The 19,955-nt window shown below is 40.0% G+C and overlaps 1 protein-coding gene and 1 long non-coding RNA gene across 5 annotated transcripts in view; one reads left to right on the top strand and one right to left on the bottom strand.

The window, feature by feature from the left end:
- Window positions 1–19,955, top strand: part of CEP295 (centrosomal protein 295) — a 74,875-nt gene that overhangs the window by 13,040 nt on the left and 41,880 nt on the right. For 2 of the 4 annotated variants that reach the window (XM_069808386.1, XM_069808388.1), the window contains exons 1-4: window positions 14,685–14,768; window positions 16,537–16,670; window positions 17,831–18,031; window positions 19,255–19,379. In XM_069808386.1, coding sequence (XP_069664487.1) covers window positions 16,563–16,670; window positions 17,831–18,031; window positions 19,255–19,379 — 434 coding nt within the window. In that variant the 5' untranslated portion in view covers window positions 14,685–14,768; window positions 16,537–16,562. Of the gene's footprint in view, window positions 1–14,684; window positions 14,769–16,536; window positions 16,671–17,830; window positions 18,032–19,254; window positions 19,380–19,955 lie in introns of those variants that run through there. The other 2 variants (XM_069808387.1, XM_009920313.2) reach the window with 2 other exon arrangements.
- On the bottom strand, window positions 5,742–14,055 carry LOC138690170 (uncharacterized). Its single transcript, XR_011328996.1, has 4 exons — window positions 13,537–14,055; window positions 11,357–11,420; window positions 8,980–9,764; window positions 5,742–8,255 (listed from the first exon to the last, which is right to left on the bottom strand). It is a non-coding gene; the product is annotated as an uncharacterized lncRNA (long non-coding RNA).

The raw sequence follows: 19,955 nt of genomic DNA, 5'->3' as shown, positions 1-19,955 counted from the left end.
CTCACCCTGTGGCTCCATGACCGGTGTGGGGGAGAAGGCAGAGAAGGGACAGAGTGGGATGGGGACACATCCCCCCCACATAAGACTACCGATCCACATGTAAATCGTAGATTTTCCTTAGAGAGAATGTATCTCTATGTCGTGGTTTAACCCCAGCCAGCAACTAAGCACCACGCAGCCACTCACTCACTCCCCCCCCATCCAGTGGGATGGGGGAGAAAATCAGGAAAAGAAGTAAAACTCCTGAGTTGAGATAAGAACGATTTAATAGAACAGAAAAGAAGAGACTAATAATGATAATGATAACACTAATAAAATGACAACAGTAGTAATAAAAGGATTGGAATGTACAAATGATGCGCAGGGCAATTGCTCACCACCCGCCGACCGACACCCAGCCAGTCCCCGAGCGGCGAATCCCTGCCCCCCACTTCCCAGTTCCTAAACTAGATGGGACGTCACATGGTATGGAATACACTGTTGGCCAGTTTGGTTCAGGTGCCCTGGCTGGGCATGAGAAGCTGAAAAATCCTTGACTATAGTCTAAACACTACTGAGCAACAACTGAAAACATCAGTGTTATCAACATTCTTCACATACTGAACTCAAAACATAGCACCGTACCAGCTACTAGGAAGACAGTTAACTACATCCCAGCTGAAACCAGGACACTCTACTTTTAGCATCTAACCCCCATTCTGTTTTACTAGTGCAATTAATTAAAAATAAAGGTGAATATGCCTTACCTTAAATAAGCAAACATCAGCCAATGAAATAGAATTCACCTTCATGGCTATTTGGCAATACAGTTCAAGAACCAGGAAATCTATAGGCCTTCTAATTCATTGTGCAGGAAGGTTATTATTACTGTTTGTGAAGGAAAAGTTTTCCACACAAAATCTGTTAGACTTGCCAGCATCCCTCATGCATTCAAATGCTGTCATGTGAGACAGATAAAAATCCCACCTGATGATAAACTGTATTAGGAAAGAGGCATCTTTGACAGCAAAAGAAAAGCAGCACTTGTGGATAATGGAAATAATGAAACAGTGGTATTTTCCAAATTCCCTTTGCAAATTGAGGTTTTGAATATTAATTACTAGTGAATATTTTGGCAACTTAACAGTGATGGTTACTTATACACGACTATAAATAATCAACCCATACTTTTTAAAATGCTGCCTTTGATTTTTGAGATTAGTAGGGTTTTCTCAACCTCTGATTCTTATCTCTGCAAATTTTTGGAAAAGGGCTACAATCTCTAGAGTTCTGCTAAAATCTGAATGGATTTAATTTTCTGGCTCAAAGTTGGTCTTGCAAAGACTTTTACATAATTGGCTTTCTTATACACTTCTCTTTGGAAGGAGTTTCATGTGAAAAACAATTTTGGAAGAAATAAATATTTTGTTTCCTATTTAGATTTTCAGATTTTAAATATTTTAAATTTTCAGAAGAATATCAAACCCCAATTGGAATATTAGTTTTAATTTCAGCAGACCAGATTCCATATGAATTTGCATCTGTGTAGTGTCAGTGATATCACTGAACTAGTCCATGAAATTTGGCCTCCCTGTTTGTTTCTGGCTGTCTTGGTATAACACCAGCTGGCAACTAGGCACCATGCAGCTGCTTGCTCACTTCCCCCTCCTCCCAGTGGGATGGGGAGGAGAATAGAAAAAAAAAGTAAAACTCATGAGTTGAGGTAAGAATGATTTAATAACTCAAGTAAAATAAAATGTAATAATAATAATAATTAGTAATAGTAATAAAAAGGAATATAACAAAAAAAACCCCAAACCACCAACCACAAAACAAAACAAAAAAAAACCCAAACAAGAAAAGGCAAGTGATGTGGTGCACAATGCAATTGCTCACCACCTGCTGACGGATGCTCAAGCAGCAATCTGCCCCTCCCAGCCAACTCCTCCCAGTTTATATACTGAGCACGATGTCCTATGGTATGGACTATCCCTTTGGCTAGTTCGGCTCAGCTGTCCCGGCCATGCTTCCTCGCAGCTTCTTGTACAGGTGCTTGCTGGCACAGCATGGGAAACTGAAAAATCCTTAACTTTGGATAAGCGCTACTTAGCAACAACTAAAACATCAGTGTGTTATCAACATTATTCTCACAATAAATCCAAAACATGCTGTACCAGCTACTAAGGAGAAAAGTAACTCTATCCCAGCTAAAACCAGGACACTGACCCAGAAAGCAGTTTTTCAGTCTGCAGATCTGATTTTATTTCATCTGGAATACTCAAGATGTAGCTACAGTTACCTTCTCACCTGATTTCAAGAAGGAATTTGAATTCTTAGGGTACCGCTCAGCCATTGTAAAGGGACATGGCCAGTGCATAAGGGCCACTCAGAGCAAGGAGATTAATGAGTGGGACTTCAACCTTGTTTTGAGCACAGCTTACACATGAATCTTGGTACTGATCTTCTGTGTAAGGCTGAATTTTAGCTCTAGTTCCCAGACTTGCAGTGAGCATATTATAACTGACAGCTAAGCATTTTTATAATGGATACATTAGAAATAATTTAACTAGGAGACATGATAGTTGTATTTGTAAGTGTCTGCAAGTCATACTGCTTCAGAAATAATGCTGTTGCCACCACTTACTTGGGAATGAACACATATCTTGAAAAAAGATTTCCTATTTTTTCAGAAATAGTGTAGACCCCTAATTTCTGCAGAGCACTCTGTCTAGAGAAGTCAGGAGACTCCCACTTTATTCCAGACCTCAAATGCTGACAGGTGCCACCAGGACTCTGGAATAAATGTAAGTGGAAAGTGAATTCTGGGTATTCATATGTAAATTGAAATAACTGATGTCCCATTGTGCTTTTGCTTTCAAAAAAATGAGGAGAAAAAAAAAAAGAAGAAAACTCCTAAACATAATGAAGTATTTGCATATAAAAAGGCTTTTAACTTACATTCTTTGCTCATTGGCAATCTTTGGAAGCCCATTATTCTTTTCTGCTATTAAATTTACCTAGAAAAACATTCACATTTCTGGGCAAGTAGAAGTTCATCAAAAATAATTTATTCTTGTTCATTTATTTCCATAGCATGCAGACCTTTCTAGACATGGCAATTATTTCCAGACACAAGTGGGAGAACAATGTGAGATTCTGTGGTGGTGTGGTTTGTTTTTTTTTAATTATCCTAGCTAAAGGTTTATACATGCTATTTCAGTAGAAAGTCTTACTGTAACAGCAAAAGAAACCTGGATGTCTTCAGTTTCTAATCCTGAGTGTGCAGCTTTGTGACTAGATAACCATGAGCAAATGACTTATTCTTTTGAGGACTAATGTTAGTGTTATTTCTACTGGTGTAAAGCTGGAATAACTCCACAGAAGTCAATGGAGTTACAATGCTAATCTGATGTTGTTTCCTCATCTGTAAAAGAGGGTAATGACATTCTCCTCTCTCAGGGGATATGGCAAGGATATTTAGTTAATGTTGACTCTTCACTGTGTAAAATGCTAATACATTGTCATTGTTAGTGCTAAATTTGTACTGTACAGGTGAAAGAAACAGTTAACACGCAAGGTGCTCATGCTTAACCCACTCTACTGAAGACACATCATAATATATTGGCTTTCATTATAGCACCTCAAGCAATTTTCCCTTTACTACTTCCATTAGCGAAGGAAGACTGGTCTATTCTATTAGGAAAGTAACCAGATGCATGTAAATAAATTAACACCAAAAGATTACTAAGTGTAAAATCTGCATGTGCCCTCCACTGTGCTGCTTGTTTGTGGACAGGTCCAAAGTGAGCACTGTAAGTTTAAAATAAGCAGCTTTGATTCTGCCAGGTAATTTGTTGTTATATATACACTGAGAGAGAATAAAATATACACAAACAAAATGGTGGACAGATAAATAATTATTGCCAGAAGTGATCTGCAGCTTTCAGGCAATGCTTTTAACATTCTTCTGTCTCATTATTTCTGTACATAAATGAGAAACATCTTTGTAAGCAGCAGCAAGGATACCAGGCATGAAAGCCTTAGTATATGTCTATCCAATGCAAACAAGAACGTAACTGTTTAATTCTTAGTAACTCAGAACTAGGAATTTATGAAGTGATCATGGCCTGGGACACTGTCACAAAGCAAGTAGAGGCAAGTAAAGCTGCAATAACAATAATTTCCACTCCTGTTCTGAGGTTCATGCTCACAGTTTGCATTGCATTTTTCAAAAATGGGTGTATTATTCCCATTTTGCAGCTGTGGAAAGGCATCCCACTGGGACAAGTGCCTTGCCTAAACAAATCAGCCAGTGAACGAGGTGGGAGAAAGCCATGCAGCCGATCGCAGGGAAGAGAAGGGTGGGAGCGGGGCTGCCATTTCCAGCAGCAGCCATCCCACAGAGCTGCTCCCATCCCTTGCAATTGGAAAGAGAACCTTGGCCTGCCGGCTCCTATCATCTATCCACTGACATTAGATGAAAGGTAGAAGACAGAAGGGTATTGTTGCAAATATTTTGATAAAAGAAATTAAAATCTAATTACAAAGGAGTTTGGTTTGATTAAAAAGTAGAAATTATGAAGCATAGGTATGGGAGTGTTAAGTTTGAAATGTAGCCATAGGAACTTAGGAACTTAGAAAATGTATAATGTGTAACCATAAAAATTCAAGTATTGTTTAAAATCATTTAACCACAGAAGCTTTGACAAAGATTGGTAGTCTTGTAGTGTTTGTTTTAGAAACTGAGGAAACTGTTATGGACACCGGTCTGCTGCTTGGAAACACCTGAGAGGTCAAGAAGCAGACGAGTGAGGAAGACTATGAAAGACCACCAGAGGACTCCTGAAGACCACCAGAGACCTTCACTGTGCCTGCGTAAAGGACATTTACATATGCTAATGATTTCCCAGAAATCTAATGAATATGTATAACCTTTCTTGGAAATCTAATGAATATGCATGAATAAGTTTTAATATAAGGTGTATTGTTTTGGTGTTCAGGTGTGCATCGTTCGTGAGAGGACTCACCCGCGCACCTGGCCGTCAATAAAGAAGTGTCTGCTTATCTACACTAAATTGGTGTTGATAAGTTCTTTATTCCGAGTTTTTCGGCAACAGTATCACATAAAATAGCATCAGCTTGTCAGAGAACCCTTCCTTGTGAATGACTGTCTCAAGTGTTTGGATCTCCTTTTTTTTTTTTTCCAAATACCACTCTTCTCAACTGTGTGTTAACACTGACATTTTGCATTGCATCTTCAACTAAAAACTTACCAGTCTGCTTTGTTGTCCCCTCTGCTAGTGCTGCAGTGATGAGGAGGCCAAATAAGTCCTTCCTCTGTGTTATTGAGCTTTCCAGCATGGATCAGCTCAGGTTTGTGTAGCTCACAAGGTCTAGTGAATTCAGACAGTATTGGTTAAATGTTCCTTCTGTCCTATCCTGCATGATTGTGTCCAGTGAGATAATTTTTCCAGAGAAAAACATTGTCAAACCACTTCTGTATTAACCAAGCCTGTTTTTACACTGAACTCTTGAGCTGGCAGTGTAGCTAGGGTAGCTTGGCCGCCAGCTGCCAAGTATTCACGTAGGATTTTAAGCTGGCTTGTTCAATTCATGCTATGATAGCTACATTGCTACTGGTTCCTTCGTCATCATGCTACTTAGCTTGGTTTTATTAACACAATGTAAGAATATGCTAGACTTTTCTTTGTTGCCAAAACATTTGCAAGAAAAAAACAAAGATATTACAACAATCATTGGAAATTACACACTGGGAAAACATTTTATTTCCAAAATCAGGTTTTTGTATATTCACATGCTAAAAGGAAAAGAAGCAATAATATTTCCTAGAAAGTTTTAATTTAGGAAAGAAATTAATCAAGTAACTTTTTCTGTAGCCTCTATAAATTAGCAGTAACACTGGTTTGGCTAACTTGTCCTGAAAATGAGCTCATTAAATCTAATTGGACACACTGTATAGCAAAGAATCATATGATAAAACTATGAATTTTATGTCCAATTAGAGAAATACTCTGTGGTGTTCAGAACTGATACCAGTGGTGGATGTCTGCCAAGATACATTTAACTAAAGTGTACATGTGGGTTAGATTAATACATTTTGAGATGGAATCAGCCTTGACAACAGGGAAGTCATCCATTAGAGGCAATAACTCAAAGATCACAGCAAAATTGCTTGTTAAAAGAAATCATAAGCTTGGGAAAATACCAATGTTTATTAAAATCTATTATGTCTGATTTAAATAGATGGCTTAATAGAAGAGATGAGGATTTTCTTAAGATCTTGTAACTTGACCATAGTGAATCAAAATGAATGAAATACATGCCTTGCAAGTAGAAAATAGGGCTCTCATCCTCCCCTACAGTCAAAAGCAAAGGGAAAATGCACACTTAAATGATGCGAGGATGAGATCTAGAGTGCCTGTTTATGCCCTTCTTACAGGCATCACAAAGTCTGGTCTCAGCAGGGTGAATCAAAGAACTGAAATTACACGTGTAAGGTCCATATTCTCAAAGAAAGGATTAGACACTACCCAGGATAGCCCAGAATGCCACACAAAGGCTTGGTGGCTGGCCAGTATGAAATCCTGAGGATAACACATGTCTGAGTGCTTCTCTTTTCCTGGACTTTGGAGCTTCTGCCCGCTCAGCATACACAGCACAGAGCCTTCCCCTCACTGTAGTGGCCTAACCGAGCATGGCTCATTCTTTCTAGATGAATGTAATGGCTGAAGGACAAACCTAACCTGGGCTGAATGAGTCATTGCCTTTATATATCATCAGAATTAACCTCATTTTATATTTGGGTAATTGAGGCTCAGTCTTTTTGAGTCCCAGCCCAGTGTCTTCCACTAGCTCAGGCATTCTGTTCTTACTTGATTATTGTTTTTTCTACTAATGTTGCTTTTACAGATAAGAAAAGAGAAGTGAAAAACAAAATCAAGAACATAAACGTTGCCTAATTCTGTCTCCTTCATTCTTAAACCACTTTTCATTTACATGGACTAAAATTTAACTTTTAGCAGAGGACTGAGCAATAGACCTAAGCACACTGACAAGTGCTGATTGGCCTTGCGTGCATAGGATTTAACCTTGGTCAATCTTTTTCATCCAAACAATATCACTGTCTGGCACTGATTCGTGCCTAGCTGTTCTTCGCCACCTGCAGTGAAATGAGATGCCTGACCAGCCAACCCAGCCTGCGTGAGAGGAAGCTAACAGATAATGTGCAATAGAGCTTTATTTTTTCCCCAGTATGTGTTTACTCTGCATCACAGAAAATCCATTTGTCAAATATTAATTGAATTCTCCAACATTTGGCATATTTGCATAACTATTATGATTTGGAGCATTATCTCCCTTGGTATTATACCCATTTCCCTTAGATGGTGTCTCTTTGATCCATTAATCATGTTTCCTGTATCCTCCCACAGAAGCTTAATTGCTCACATCCTGCAGAACCCACTCACAAAGAAAGAAATTAGCTCTATGTAAATCTAAGGTTATTACTTTGCCTCTATAAATGTAAAACAATTAAATTATCCTCTAAAAAGGACAGTGATAAAATTCCAGATGAGCATTGATCACCCAAGGAAGCAGATTGAGGCAATTTTATTGGGCCAGTGGGAAAAAAACTGGCTTTGCTTTACCAAGGACGTTGCTGGGGCAAATGATACTGCTGTCCATGTCTTTCTCGACTAGCACTGCTGTCCCCTTTACTGACTTCACTATTACTTCAATATCTGAAACAAAGGGCCAGATTCAATAGACGCCTCCAATTTTAGGGCTGATACAGGCTCATACTGGTGAGTATATCACCTGGGCATTAGTGAAACCTCAATATATGATCTAAGGATGTGAGCACACCATTAGGGAACCACTTAAAGTCAAAGGTGTAGCTATCTAGCACTAGCTTATAGGAAATACTGAGAATAGGAATATATCTTGAATACCACCTCTCAGACCTGTAGAGATACGCTTTTCAGAAAATGTATCTTTAGCCTCAAACCTCTACTAAATATAGGAACCCACATTTTCAAAAAAAAGCTGGGCAAAGCTCTTTTTTATTTTCCCCAACAGGAGCAGGCGGTAGGAACTGCATTGACTTAACAGCAGTTTGGCGGTCACAGCACTTGTGGAGGAAGTGGGAAAGATGCAATGTTTTTTTGTACAAGTCAGAGTCAACTCCCACAGACGTGTTCTAACCACCTCTTTCTAGGATGATGGGATTGTCTGCCTCTTCCTTTGAAGCCATGCCACTGTGCAAAACATAATTCACTATTAATTTGGCCATAGAGAGAGTGAGCAGATGACTCTAATCAGGCTGTTCAGACAACAACATGGAAAACAGGAGGCCTGGTCTCCAATTGCCTCTTCTCTCCAATCACAAAAGAAAATAGCAGTGTGTTTTGTGCAGAAACCTGTGCAGCTGTTGTGTTGCACATACTTTGAGTACACTAGATGTTGACCTATATATAAAAAAATGTAATTCCTGAGTCTTGTTCAGATTTAGATTCTGAGCCATTCAGTCCTGTCAACATTAGAACAGCTGGGGCATGTAAAGGTCAGCAAATCTAGAAGATCAGGGATCTTTAGGATTAAAAAATGCTAATTTCTTCTAGACTTTAGTAGTTTAGCATGGCTTTTCAGGATCAGGATTCTGGGACTTAGTTCCATTTATCAGATCAATCCCAAAGAGACTAAGCCAAGATCACAAACACAAAAATCTATAGTCTCGCAGAAAACTGAAGCTCAGACTCTAGTTTTCCAAACTAGGATCTAAGTCATTAATCAGCTTCCCTTCCACATTTTCTTCTCTCAGACTTGACTCTAAATTTACCTCTTTCCAATCACTAAAGACCCTTTGTTCATTCATCCCTCCTTGGTTTCTATAATACTTAGCAAAATTATGACAGAAAACGTCTCCATGTCTGTAGAGAAATTGGTTTCTGTTAAAAAGAGTAGAATGGGAGCAATAAGAACCAGTATATCACTGCTCTATGTTCACTGCTTTCTTCTAAACCCAAGTTTGTCACGCTGCAGCTTTTTCCAAGTTCCTCCTCTTAGTGCAAATTCATTCTCACTCCTTGTAAATTTTTCTTCACCATCCTTTCCCTTTGTAAGGTTCTCTTTGAAACATACTTCCTTCATAAAGCCTTTTAATGACTCCATCTATATAATCAGTTTCTTTCTACTAAAGAAAACATCACAGCTAATTCATGGTAGAAGTGTAATGTGGTATATCACAGGTCTGTCTGATCATACAGTCTGTTTGATTTAGACTGTGAAGGTCTTGATCAAACCAGGATCCACTCTTTTACACTGTGAACATTTTGCTGGTATTTCATAAACAATATTAAGATATTATAACAGATATCCAAGGATAATGACATGTACTTTCCTGAGAAGAGACCTGCATTCTATGTCTAATCCTGTATGTCACCCGCTGTAGAAGTTGTCAGAGATGGCAGAAGCCAGCAGTAAGGAAAGGGAGTACCTAGCACACATTTTTACTTGCTTTATGTATAAATGACTATTAAGACATCAAAAGGGATTCTGATTGAATCAGTCATTAAGTTGGCAGAACCTGACCATTTACTTGTTCTTTATGATTTCATCCAGAACCTTTAACCTCTTCTTTGGCGATTTGTAGACTTAAAGCCTTAAGCTGTTCTTCGAGATGTTCTTTCATTAATTTTATTGCTTACAGCACAGCACTTGGACGCACATCTGAGGGAGACTGAAGCTTGTGGAAACTCCAACAGCTCCTGTATACAATGTAATAAACATAAGCAATCAGAAGGAGGAGGCAAACAATACAAAACAAGCCAATTCAGGTTGGAGAAAAAGTAATCATTTTAAAATCAGAAAAAATCAGTTTTCTCCCAGTTTCATCTGTACTACATGCTAAAAATATGATGCTTACTGCTAATGTAGGACTAAATAAAAATGCATTTTTAATCACATAAAGAGGTCTTTTTCTACAAGGTAAAATTTTAAGACATTTAAGACATCTTGCTGAAGTAGAATCCGTTATTTAAAGGAAATACCAGAAAATCCAACATTATTCTATTTTCTGCTTGAAACTACCTGCAATAAAGCAAGTAATGTTCAGTAGAGTTTCTGAAATTGAATAGAAGTAGATATTACAAGAAGAAACAAAGGAAGGTTAGCCAAACAAGATATGGCACAGTAGCTGAGAAAAGCTGGCAAAGACCAGCTGTTAGCTCACTGAACTAAGCATAATTGGCCTATTTATGCACAGTTATTGTGCATATGATAACAATTGGAGAAAATTCTATGTATGGTTCCAATACATTTTAGAAGGCTGAACACAGATTACAAGACTTTTAGTAAATGACCGTGCACACACCAAGTTTGTGTTGTAGAATTCTGCATACACTGGCATCACTGAGTAATTAGGCAGACCAGTTCTGAGGCCATGCAGCAGCGTAGCTACACAAGGTTCCTTTTTGTCTGTAAAAACCTGAATCCAGCTCAGTTCTGTTGGCTTCAAGCTTTGGGAGAGTTCATTTGTTTGAGAGCTTGAGAGCCCATTTTAAAATGACCTTACGCAGCACCATGGTTCATGCATGAATACTAAGTTCTTAAGCACTTGGTGCTGCTTTTACCATCCCAAGGCTGGTTGTTTTCCAGAGACCCAAACCATTAAGCTGGGCTAAGGATGCTGGGTGAAGTCCCAGGGGCATTCGTGACAGAGAATGGGGATTGCTTAAGGTTGCTGTTGGTTCCCTAATAAGAGCTTCTGGAACAATGTCATAAGAAAGCATGCTTTTTTTTTTTTCTGTAAGACAACACCATTTATATCTAAAACCAGATCTGAATTTACACCCATTTCTTTGTCTTTCCATGACAATAATTTTAGGATGTACATTGTATTTAATTTAATTACATGTAATTATTCTTTTACCAGCTACTTAGCTTTTTATGCCTCATATTTTGCCTTTTTGTCTTTTTCTGTAGCATCTTTTTAATGAATAGAATCTGCACGTTGCGAATTTATACAGGCACAGCTCCGGATACAGTTGCTTTGGTACTGGACAGCATAGCTTTGCAGCCTTCTGTTACATGACATGGAGTATAATAACGAAAGCTACCCTTCCACGTCTGTCAAGAAAATTTATCTCCAAATCAGTCTCAGGCAGAGACTATTATAGGCTCTGCTTGCACGCGCTGACCATAGTAGGTTAGTCAGTCTCAAAATAAAGATTAGCCCTTTTTCCTCGTCAGAAAACTCCATCTATGTTTGCAAAGCTTACAGGTAAAAAATGCACTTAATGCAAACTATTTAATAAGGCACTTTGCAGTTTTGGACTGTATGAACTGGAGGATTACAAACCTTTATAAAACCACATCCTGTTAGTTCCTGGCGGTCATGATAATTAGATGTCTGGTGTCAGGTGCTAAAAGAGATAAAACAGCATGGGAGAAGTAATCACAGATCAAAACAAAATGAACCACAGGGAAACATTTAAGACCATATTATAACGTGGTATGTGACATTGAAGAATACTGAATGCAGAGAAAGGCCAATTCAAACTGAGAGAAGTTCTCATTTCATTCCGATACTTCAGTAATCAGCAAGGAGACAAGAAACAGAAAACTGCATTACTGTCTAATGAGGTGCTAGAGGATGTGGGGCGGGGAGTTTAGTGTCTGAATATGACACTTTCTTTACAGCTCTTCCTTCAGCAGTTTTCAAGTAGAATACTTAATTCTTGCAGGGTGCCAAGTCCTGCACAAGGGTGAGCTGTCAGGTGATTGTACTGTTCCATTACTGGATCTCAGAAAACCTATAAAACCAGTGTTTCCCTGCTGAAGATGCAGAAAAGCCTGCCAAGTCATCCTTCCCTTGTGAAAGACATGAGTGGCCGGTTAAGAATTTTTAATGAAGAAAGGAGCAAGTGCTCCTGTGTGGCAGTAAGAGGTATAGGTTGCATACACTGGTCTACTCGAGCTGCCTATGAGACAGGGAATCTGTTCTCTCAGGGCACACAAAGGCAACTCCAGTCTCGTAATCTTATATCCAGACTAAATCGTCCCACAGAGCACAGCAAGGCAAGGTGCCTGTGCCAACATCTCTTGCAGTGGTTCATCTGCTGATGGCATAAACAACCTCTGTGATTGATAGGGAAGTATGGACAGTCCCACTCTCAAAAGCCATTTTCTGGGACAGTAGAAGGCCTATACTGTGATTTGAGCTCCTGACCGTGCACTGCAGGCCACCTCAGCAGCGGACTTCAGTCATACAACCCCTCTTCAACTTCAAACACATGAAACAAAAATTATTTCTTTTAAATCTGTTTTCATGTAGATTCACACTGTAAGACATTTTTTATGTACAGAAAGCATTCTGTTCCTGAAAAGAAATTCAGATTTTCCCCCAGCTATCTTGGGAATTTGTAGATAAGTCCTCCAAGTATTATTCTTTTCCCTCAGGAGAAATGTGACCAGTAATTGAAGCACAGGGGAGCCTTTGTCTCCAGCTTTATATATGCCTGGCTAGATGCACTGATACTGCTGCATCACTATTCACCTTTTATGTAAGGAACACCATCTACTTCACAATGGGAAAGAATTAATGCATGCCTGTAATACTGTAATTCAAACAGGTGTAGTAAAAAGTAGAATATATTACAGTATTAAAATGACTGTTTGCTAAATCCCTGTTTTTCAGTATATGTATGTAAATTAAGTGGTAGCAGAAATAATTCTGCAATATATTGACTAGAAGACACCCTTGAAACAAAATTCTTACCCAGCACATGTGGGTTTCATAATATCCCTTTTTTTCCAATAGTATAATTGAGGAGCAGATATTTGACCTCTTTCACATTTTATAAGTAGAGGATTCTAAAATCTATAGTCTCAATTACTTTCTTAATGGACTGTCTTCAATTTTTTTTTTTACCTGTTGACCTGCAGGATAAAGCTATTTAGAAGAGATGTTATTGTGGAGAGCGCTGCCATAATGAAAATGCTGAAGGACAAAAAAATCCAATAAGGAGACTAGGAAACGCATTTGGAAGCACACTGCTCACATTTAATTTATTCAATATGCATACTGTGAAACATCTGGGTGTCTTTAATGTACAATCAGGTATTAACTTGGTACCAGCTATTACAGTCAGCAGTTTGCAGCAAGTTGCAAGCACTTGACGGAAAGCAAATTATCTCCCTAACTGATCCCATAGCACAGAAATCTGTGGACAAGAAGGCAGTTTAGCAGTAAAATGCAGAAGGCAGGGAAGAAACCACGTTCAACTGCTGTTACCTCTTCTTCCTGTGCTCATGGTTTTTGTTTTGCAATCCTGTACTTTTTTTAGTGTATTTCCTGTGTGGCTATGCATCTGCATGCACCAAACCGCTAAGTTTTACCAAGTAATCTCAGCCCTCCTGGTTTCAGTCCTGTAGGACACAATACGGTGGGTTACTATGACAGTTAGCTCCTAGTACAAAATTGTTTTTTCCTTTTTCTAGAAGAAACTGCCATTGAAAGTAGCTATGTTTTGCACTCACATTTCAGCACAAGACAACCAATTATCTCCTTTGTGTCCCATCGGTTATAAGTCACAAGCAGTTCTTCCATTTTTGCAGCAGCAGCTCAGACCCTGGGAACATACTCAACACAGAGAAACAATCTAACACAGCCTCTGTCACTTCATCCCTACGTGCAGCAGAATTGTTTCTCTCAAAATGAGTAACAAGCTTTTGCTCAGTTTTATGTTCCTCATAAATCAAGGGTATCAGATGACTCTGCTTTCAAATCCCAACTGCTGCAGCTCTCGCACATATGATAAATGTTCCCTTTTAGAAATTAAACTAACACATGAGGATGAAAGCAAAGAAGCAAACAAGTATTGCATCAGGCTTACAAGGAGCAGACATTAGTTAAAAAAGAGGTTTATGAAAGAAAGATCAGCACTAGTTATGAGGTCAAGGTAGCAGCACAGACCTCTCACTGCAGAAGCAACTTGCCCAGCCGCACGCAAGCCCAGGAGACAGGCAGAGCAGCACCACAAGTCCAGGGGCACCGCCAGTGCCTGAATTTACTCCTTCTACTCATACAGCGCATCCAGAAAGAGTGTTGAGCGAGAAGGTTACACAGAGGTAAAACTAGCAGTGCTGAGTTTTCTTCCGCTCCCCCACCATTTCTAGTTTAGCCCATACCCCTCCCACACGAGCTCTGGCACTTGGAAACCCTGGCAGAGGCCTGCTGGTATAGCGCTGTGAGAAAATCGCGGTCATAAGCCCTGAAGGGGGCTGAGATCGCCTGAGTAAGCGGGCAAAACCCTAACCCCATTTAAATCAGGCCTTGGGACAGGACTGACTAAGAGAGGAGAGGGCCTGAGGGAGAAGGGAGGAGACGGAGTGAAGCGCTTCCCCTGCCCCCACCGCCCCTTTTATAGTCGCCGCGTTCGGCCTCACCGGCCAGTCACAGCTTTCCTCAGTTCCCATTGGTCACCAGGAGGCAGGGGCGGAGCTCAGTCGTAGCGGGAAGCGGGGGAAGGGTGGCGCGGTGGCGCATGCGCGCTGCCGTGCGCCCGGAGAGGTGGGAGGTGTGGCGACGAGCGGCGAAGGGAGCGCTCCGCATGCGCAGAGGGCGAGTCCCGCCGCGGCCCTCCGTTTCCCGCTGCGCCCGCAGCCATTGGCCGCTCGGGGTGAGCGTTGGCGGTGACGCAGCGGGAGGCGGCAGCCGTTGCTGGCGACGGCGGCCCGGAGGGCCAAGCGGGCGGCGGGAGAAGCGGCGGGTAGGTGTGGGGCAGCCCCGCCGTGGGGTCGCTCCCTTCCCTTCCCGGGCGTCCTTTCCTTTCTCTTCCCTCCGCGTTCTCCCTCCTCAGCTCGGGCTGGTCGAGCTGTAGCGGCCGCCGCCCCGGTGGCGGCTCCCGCTGACTGACGGGGAGAGGCCCGAGCGGGCCCGGGGCCTCCTGGGCAGAGCCCGCTGGCGGAGGGGCTCTCCCTGGGGGCCGGCCTGCGCTCCTGCCTGCTCCGTCCTCCTCTCTGCCCCCGGGCAAGGCGCGCCCCGGGCCGCCCGCCTCGGGGCTGAGCCCCCGGCCGGCGCGCCGCGCCGCGCTCGTCCCTGCCTTTTGACTCCGGTGGTTCTCTTCCCGGCTCCGCAGAAGCGCTTGTTGGTGGCTGTGCCGGGCAGGGTCGTACGAGGCGTTAACGTGGCTTACGGGAACCTCTGTGGCGCAGCGGTCCCGGGGGAGGCTGGCTTCGTTTTAACTGTCGTGTGTTTACTGGCTGCTTTGTGCTGCGACTGAATCTGTGCAAATGTTGACCGCTTTACTGTGGCGTTTGCGTTATCTGCTTTGGCTCTTAAATTCTTTAAGTGTTAGATCTAGGCTTTGTATTGTTCATCCTCTAAAATTTTCCTTTCTTCGGAGGCGGGGAATGTAGTCATTTGCTCCCTAATTATGTGTATTGATAAACTTATGTTTTGTACCTCGTCATCTAACTAAGGGAAGGCTAGCAGGAACCGTGATACTCTGTCCCTGCTTATCCTGTAATGAACTTGGGATTCATTGGCTTAATAACCCTGTACCAAAAGTATCTCATGAATCGTTATTTTGTTTTTACACCTCACCTGATTTCTTTAGAGGTTTTTTTTTTTATTTATGATACTGAAAAGAAATTTTTCCAGGTGTGACATGTTCTTTAAGTTACTGCTACGTGGATTGTTCACTAGTAATAAGGTTTGGATTTTTAGAACTAAACAGTGGCTTTTGAAAGTCTTTGTTGGTTTGTTTTGAGTATTTTCAAGGATATAAATACTTAAAGATCAAGTAAAGATTTGGGAGGCGGGGGGGCAGTTTTGGACTGGGCTGCATATCAGGCTGAAAAAGTCTTTTTTTGCTGTGCAGGTGAAAATTATAATTGTGAGGAAAACAGGAAGCGATCTGTAGAACCAGCAGATCCTGGTTCCACTGTAAGATCTAAAAGGAAACATCACTTGAAATGGCTGCTTAAGAAAACTTGGATAAAAAATTGTCAGCAAGCAACTTTAGCATTCTAGTAAAATGCTTGGCATGCAGACTGTTGTTGGAGTTTCGCAGTCTTCCAGGCAGAAAACCTTGGACTGTAGTCAAAAATGTTAACAAACTCAATATCTTCTATCTTATAGCTGTTACGATACTATTTCAGTACAAATCGCCTAACTGACCAGTCTGCTTTACTGTGTGGTGTGGTGTTCAGTAGTTTTTTTTGTCTTCCCAGGAGTGGAATAGTGTTTGCTACTCACTTTGCAGATGTGCAGGTCTGGTCCACAGTGTAGAATGTGAATGCAATACTGTTGCAGAGTTTGCTACATAGTATAATAGTTCAAAAGCCATACATTTTGTGACTGTGACAAAGACAGTGCCAATGTTGTTGAGTACAATTGGAACAGACGTGAAGAGTTGTAGATCGTGCTCCTAGATACCATGCAAGATTTGTAAGATTATGGTATTATCTGGTTTTTATAGCTGGTTTACCTATGTCTTTTATGCACAATTTCTGGTTTTCATGTTGTTCTCATAGAAGTTGATTATTCCGCGTTTCCAAAGATGAAGAGGAAAGTTGCAAAAGTAGGGAAATTGAGGCTTAGTCCTAATGAAGAAACCATGCTTCTGAAAGAAGAATATGAAAGAAGAAGAAAACTGAGGCTACAGCAAGTATGCCTGTATTTCTGCATGTTGTGTATTTCATTTAATGATGTAACAAATAACTTAGGAAAATTAACTGAAAAATTTATTTAATGTAAACTAAATTCCAGGGTCATAATATTGTGTATTAGGTTTCTATTTAGTTTGTGAATTATTTTCCTTTTCTCATGTTTACTTACTACTAAGTGCATATTTTGCTTGTGATACCTTCTCTGTTTGTTAGATTCAATTTGACATCTGTTCCAGAATCTCTTCTTCCCTGCCAGCTTCCCAGTATCTATCATTTTTATTTGGCTGTGAACATGCAGTTGCCTCTTCTCTGGTGTGTCACTAGTGTAAGGATTCGTACCTATTACAGTGTTTCAGGTGTTTTCACAGTGATCATGCAGAAGAAATAAGACATCTACTGCTAATACAAAGCTTCACAGCTTTCCAGTGGACAAACAGAATTGCTACAAAATGTCATAGTTCCTAAATGCTTTAAGTACTGCTCCTTTCAGAATGTCTGAGCAGAGTACCTTTTTCAGAAAATGTCTGTTGATCATCTCATCTTTCTTCCATTTCTGTTCTGCTGTCCTGCTGTTAGACCACAGGACTATTTCTCCATTTCTCTCTTCTTAGCCTTCCTCTGCTTTGTCCTACACAAGCTGTTCATGTCTCAACCGTCTTTAGAAAAAATTCAAGACATTTACCATGTACTAATCTTTCACCCCTTTGGGGCTTTTTTCTTGATATGTTTTCCTCTTTAGTGAAGAGAATTTTACTGACAAAGTGAAAAACAGAAACTTAGTAAGCAGACTTTAATTAATCAGTATAGTTGCTGATTTTCTTTAAACCGTGTTGCATTGTAATAGGAGTCTTTAATAAGTTATTGTGTTATGTTTTTGGAGGGAAGGATATTCCAAGCAGTTTTTTGCATTTTGTTTATCAGTTGTATGTTAATCTTGGACTTTAATCTTAGCAAAATGTTTCAGTTAAATTTATTATTTAATGTATTAATTTTGGTAAAAGGTAATGGCAACTTTGAAGTATTTTCTGGACAGATGTTAATAGAATAGTAGATGAGATGGAAAGCTGAAAGGAGGGTAGAGTATGTTGTGGAAAGACTTGCTGCAAAAAATACTGTGTTTTTTGAAGTTGCTGACAAAACATAAATGCTATTTCTACAGGTTAGAGAGCAACAGAAGTATATCGCCTTGCAGATAAGACAGAAAGTAAAGCAGAAGAGAGAACAACAACTACATCAGTTAGAGGAGGCACTGAGAGCTGAATGGCAGAAAGCACAGGATCAAAAGATGAAAGCCTTAGAAAAACTGTATTTATCAAGCTTAAGAGCGATTGGTGAAGGTCACCGACAAGCCAAGGAGAATGTAAGTGAAACAGCTTAATATTATTGTCAGAGAAATTCTTGATGTTCTAGAAATACCAAGATTGCTGTTTGGTTTCTTATATTCTTGATCTTGCAGTCCTAATATGTAAAACGACAGTTTTTAAGAATGGAAGCTTCTTAGAGCAGATATCTTTCCACAAGACAAGACGAGGATTAAATGATCTTACAGGCCCATCTGCTAAGGCTTTTGCTAGGCAAACTCTTAAAATTGTTTTGTTTATGTTAGATTGTAAACATATAGGATAATGTATGTTTTTACTTGACTAAATTTCACATGGTGAATCATTGTCTCAAGTATGCCAGTAATATAGTAACTTTTTTTCTTTACCATGTAACAGTATCTTTTCTATGGTTAAGAAAATACTTAACATTTTTTTTCCTTCAGTGCTCAAGTGACGCGGAGAGGCTTGATAATGGCTTCAGAGGCCTTTGCCTAGACTGCAAACTGGTGTCAGTTCTTAATTCTGCACCTGTAAACTATTTTCACTTTCTTCAAAATCATGTAACTTGTGTAGGCTCTCTTTGAGAGATCATTGAGGTTGTTCAGTAGAAACTTTCCATAGATTTTACTCTGAACCAGGTTTATAGAATTCAGTGGTGCCACAGACTTCTTGCATGAATTTTGCAGACTAGCTACTTCTTGAATTGGTCAGGCTTTTTAACCCAAGTAAAATAGCATTATACTTTTCCATATTTCAGTGTCTCTAAATCAACTTCTTCGTAAAGTTCTTTCCAGTGCTAGGATGGATGAGTTTGTGGAAAACTGTGGTACCAATGCCATAGGAACACAAAATCATAAAGAAGTGTTTCTGTTGATACACAATCATTGTAATTAGTGACTGAAAGGTAGTAACATGCTTTCTCTGTACAGTTTAGTCAGTGTTTGCTAAAATGTGTAAGTGTATTTGTATTACCCTCTTTATCAAAGAGATGCAGAGAGAAGCTAAGTTTTTCACATAAATATTTGGTTACATTGGCTGAGGAATGTGGCAAATTTGCTGCCGTTGGTGGTAGAGAAGAAGACAATAAAGAAGATGGCAGAGAAGGAAAAGTTATTATTTAGAGTATTTTTACTCTAATACAGTAGAAAGTAATTTTGAGTTTGTGATTCGTACCAGCAGTACTTAATTTGAAATATCACACTGATAGTACGAGAAGTGAGTAAAAACCTGTATTAAGTGCTTGCAATATTTTATTGTTAAGGAACCTGACTTAGAAGCTCTGGCAAAGCAAGCAGAGGAAAGGAAACAAAGAGCAGAGAAGAGACATAGGAAAGCCCTGAAAGAACAGAAGTACCAAAAGGAGAAATTACTTCATGAGCAAGCCCGGTATGCAATAGTTACCTAGTTTTCTTAAGCATAGAATGCATTTTACAGTGTCACAAGGTGAAAGGCAAAAATCTTGATGCTTCTTGCTTGGAGCTTTTTTAACCTTGAAATTTTATGGGTTAGAGAATTAATGCTTGTGGACAAAGCTTGTGGGTTTTGATAAGAACTGTACTTTTAAAACCAAGACAAAAATGTCAAGTATAGAAGCTGGCCTTACAGACTCTGAATGAGTGGGGGGCCTTTCATCTGTATATTGCTATTTTCAGTGTAGATTGTTGGCTGACAGCTATTCAGTGACATATGAAATGAAATGTTCTCAGGCCAGTTCCTGATGGAGAGTTACCCACTTGAAAAAAGGACCTATTGCATTTGTTATGGTCTTCCTTCTTAGCAGTGGGGTTTTTTGAGCAGATTGAACCAAACTTGAGCTGGCATGAAAAACGAGCTGTGTACTCTTGAGGATAGTTGTGCTTGAGTAGAGCTGAGATCTATTGATTAAATACTTAGTTTTGTCCACACTTGAGCAATTAAAATGTGTTGAAGTGATGCAGTGCCTTCTGAAAACCTAAGTGAAAA

Source organism: Haliaeetus albicilla, chromosome 20 (assembly GCF_947461875.1).
Source record: "Haliaeetus albicilla chromosome 20, bHalAlb1.1, whole genome shotgun sequence".
In the NCBI taxonomy this organism is placed as follows: Eukaryota; Metazoa; Chordata; class Aves; order Accipitriformes; family Accipitridae; genus Haliaeetus; species Haliaeetus albicilla.
The sequence above is the reverse complement of the archived record's forward strand: the minus strand, read 5'-3'. Positions and strand labels throughout refer to the sequence as shown.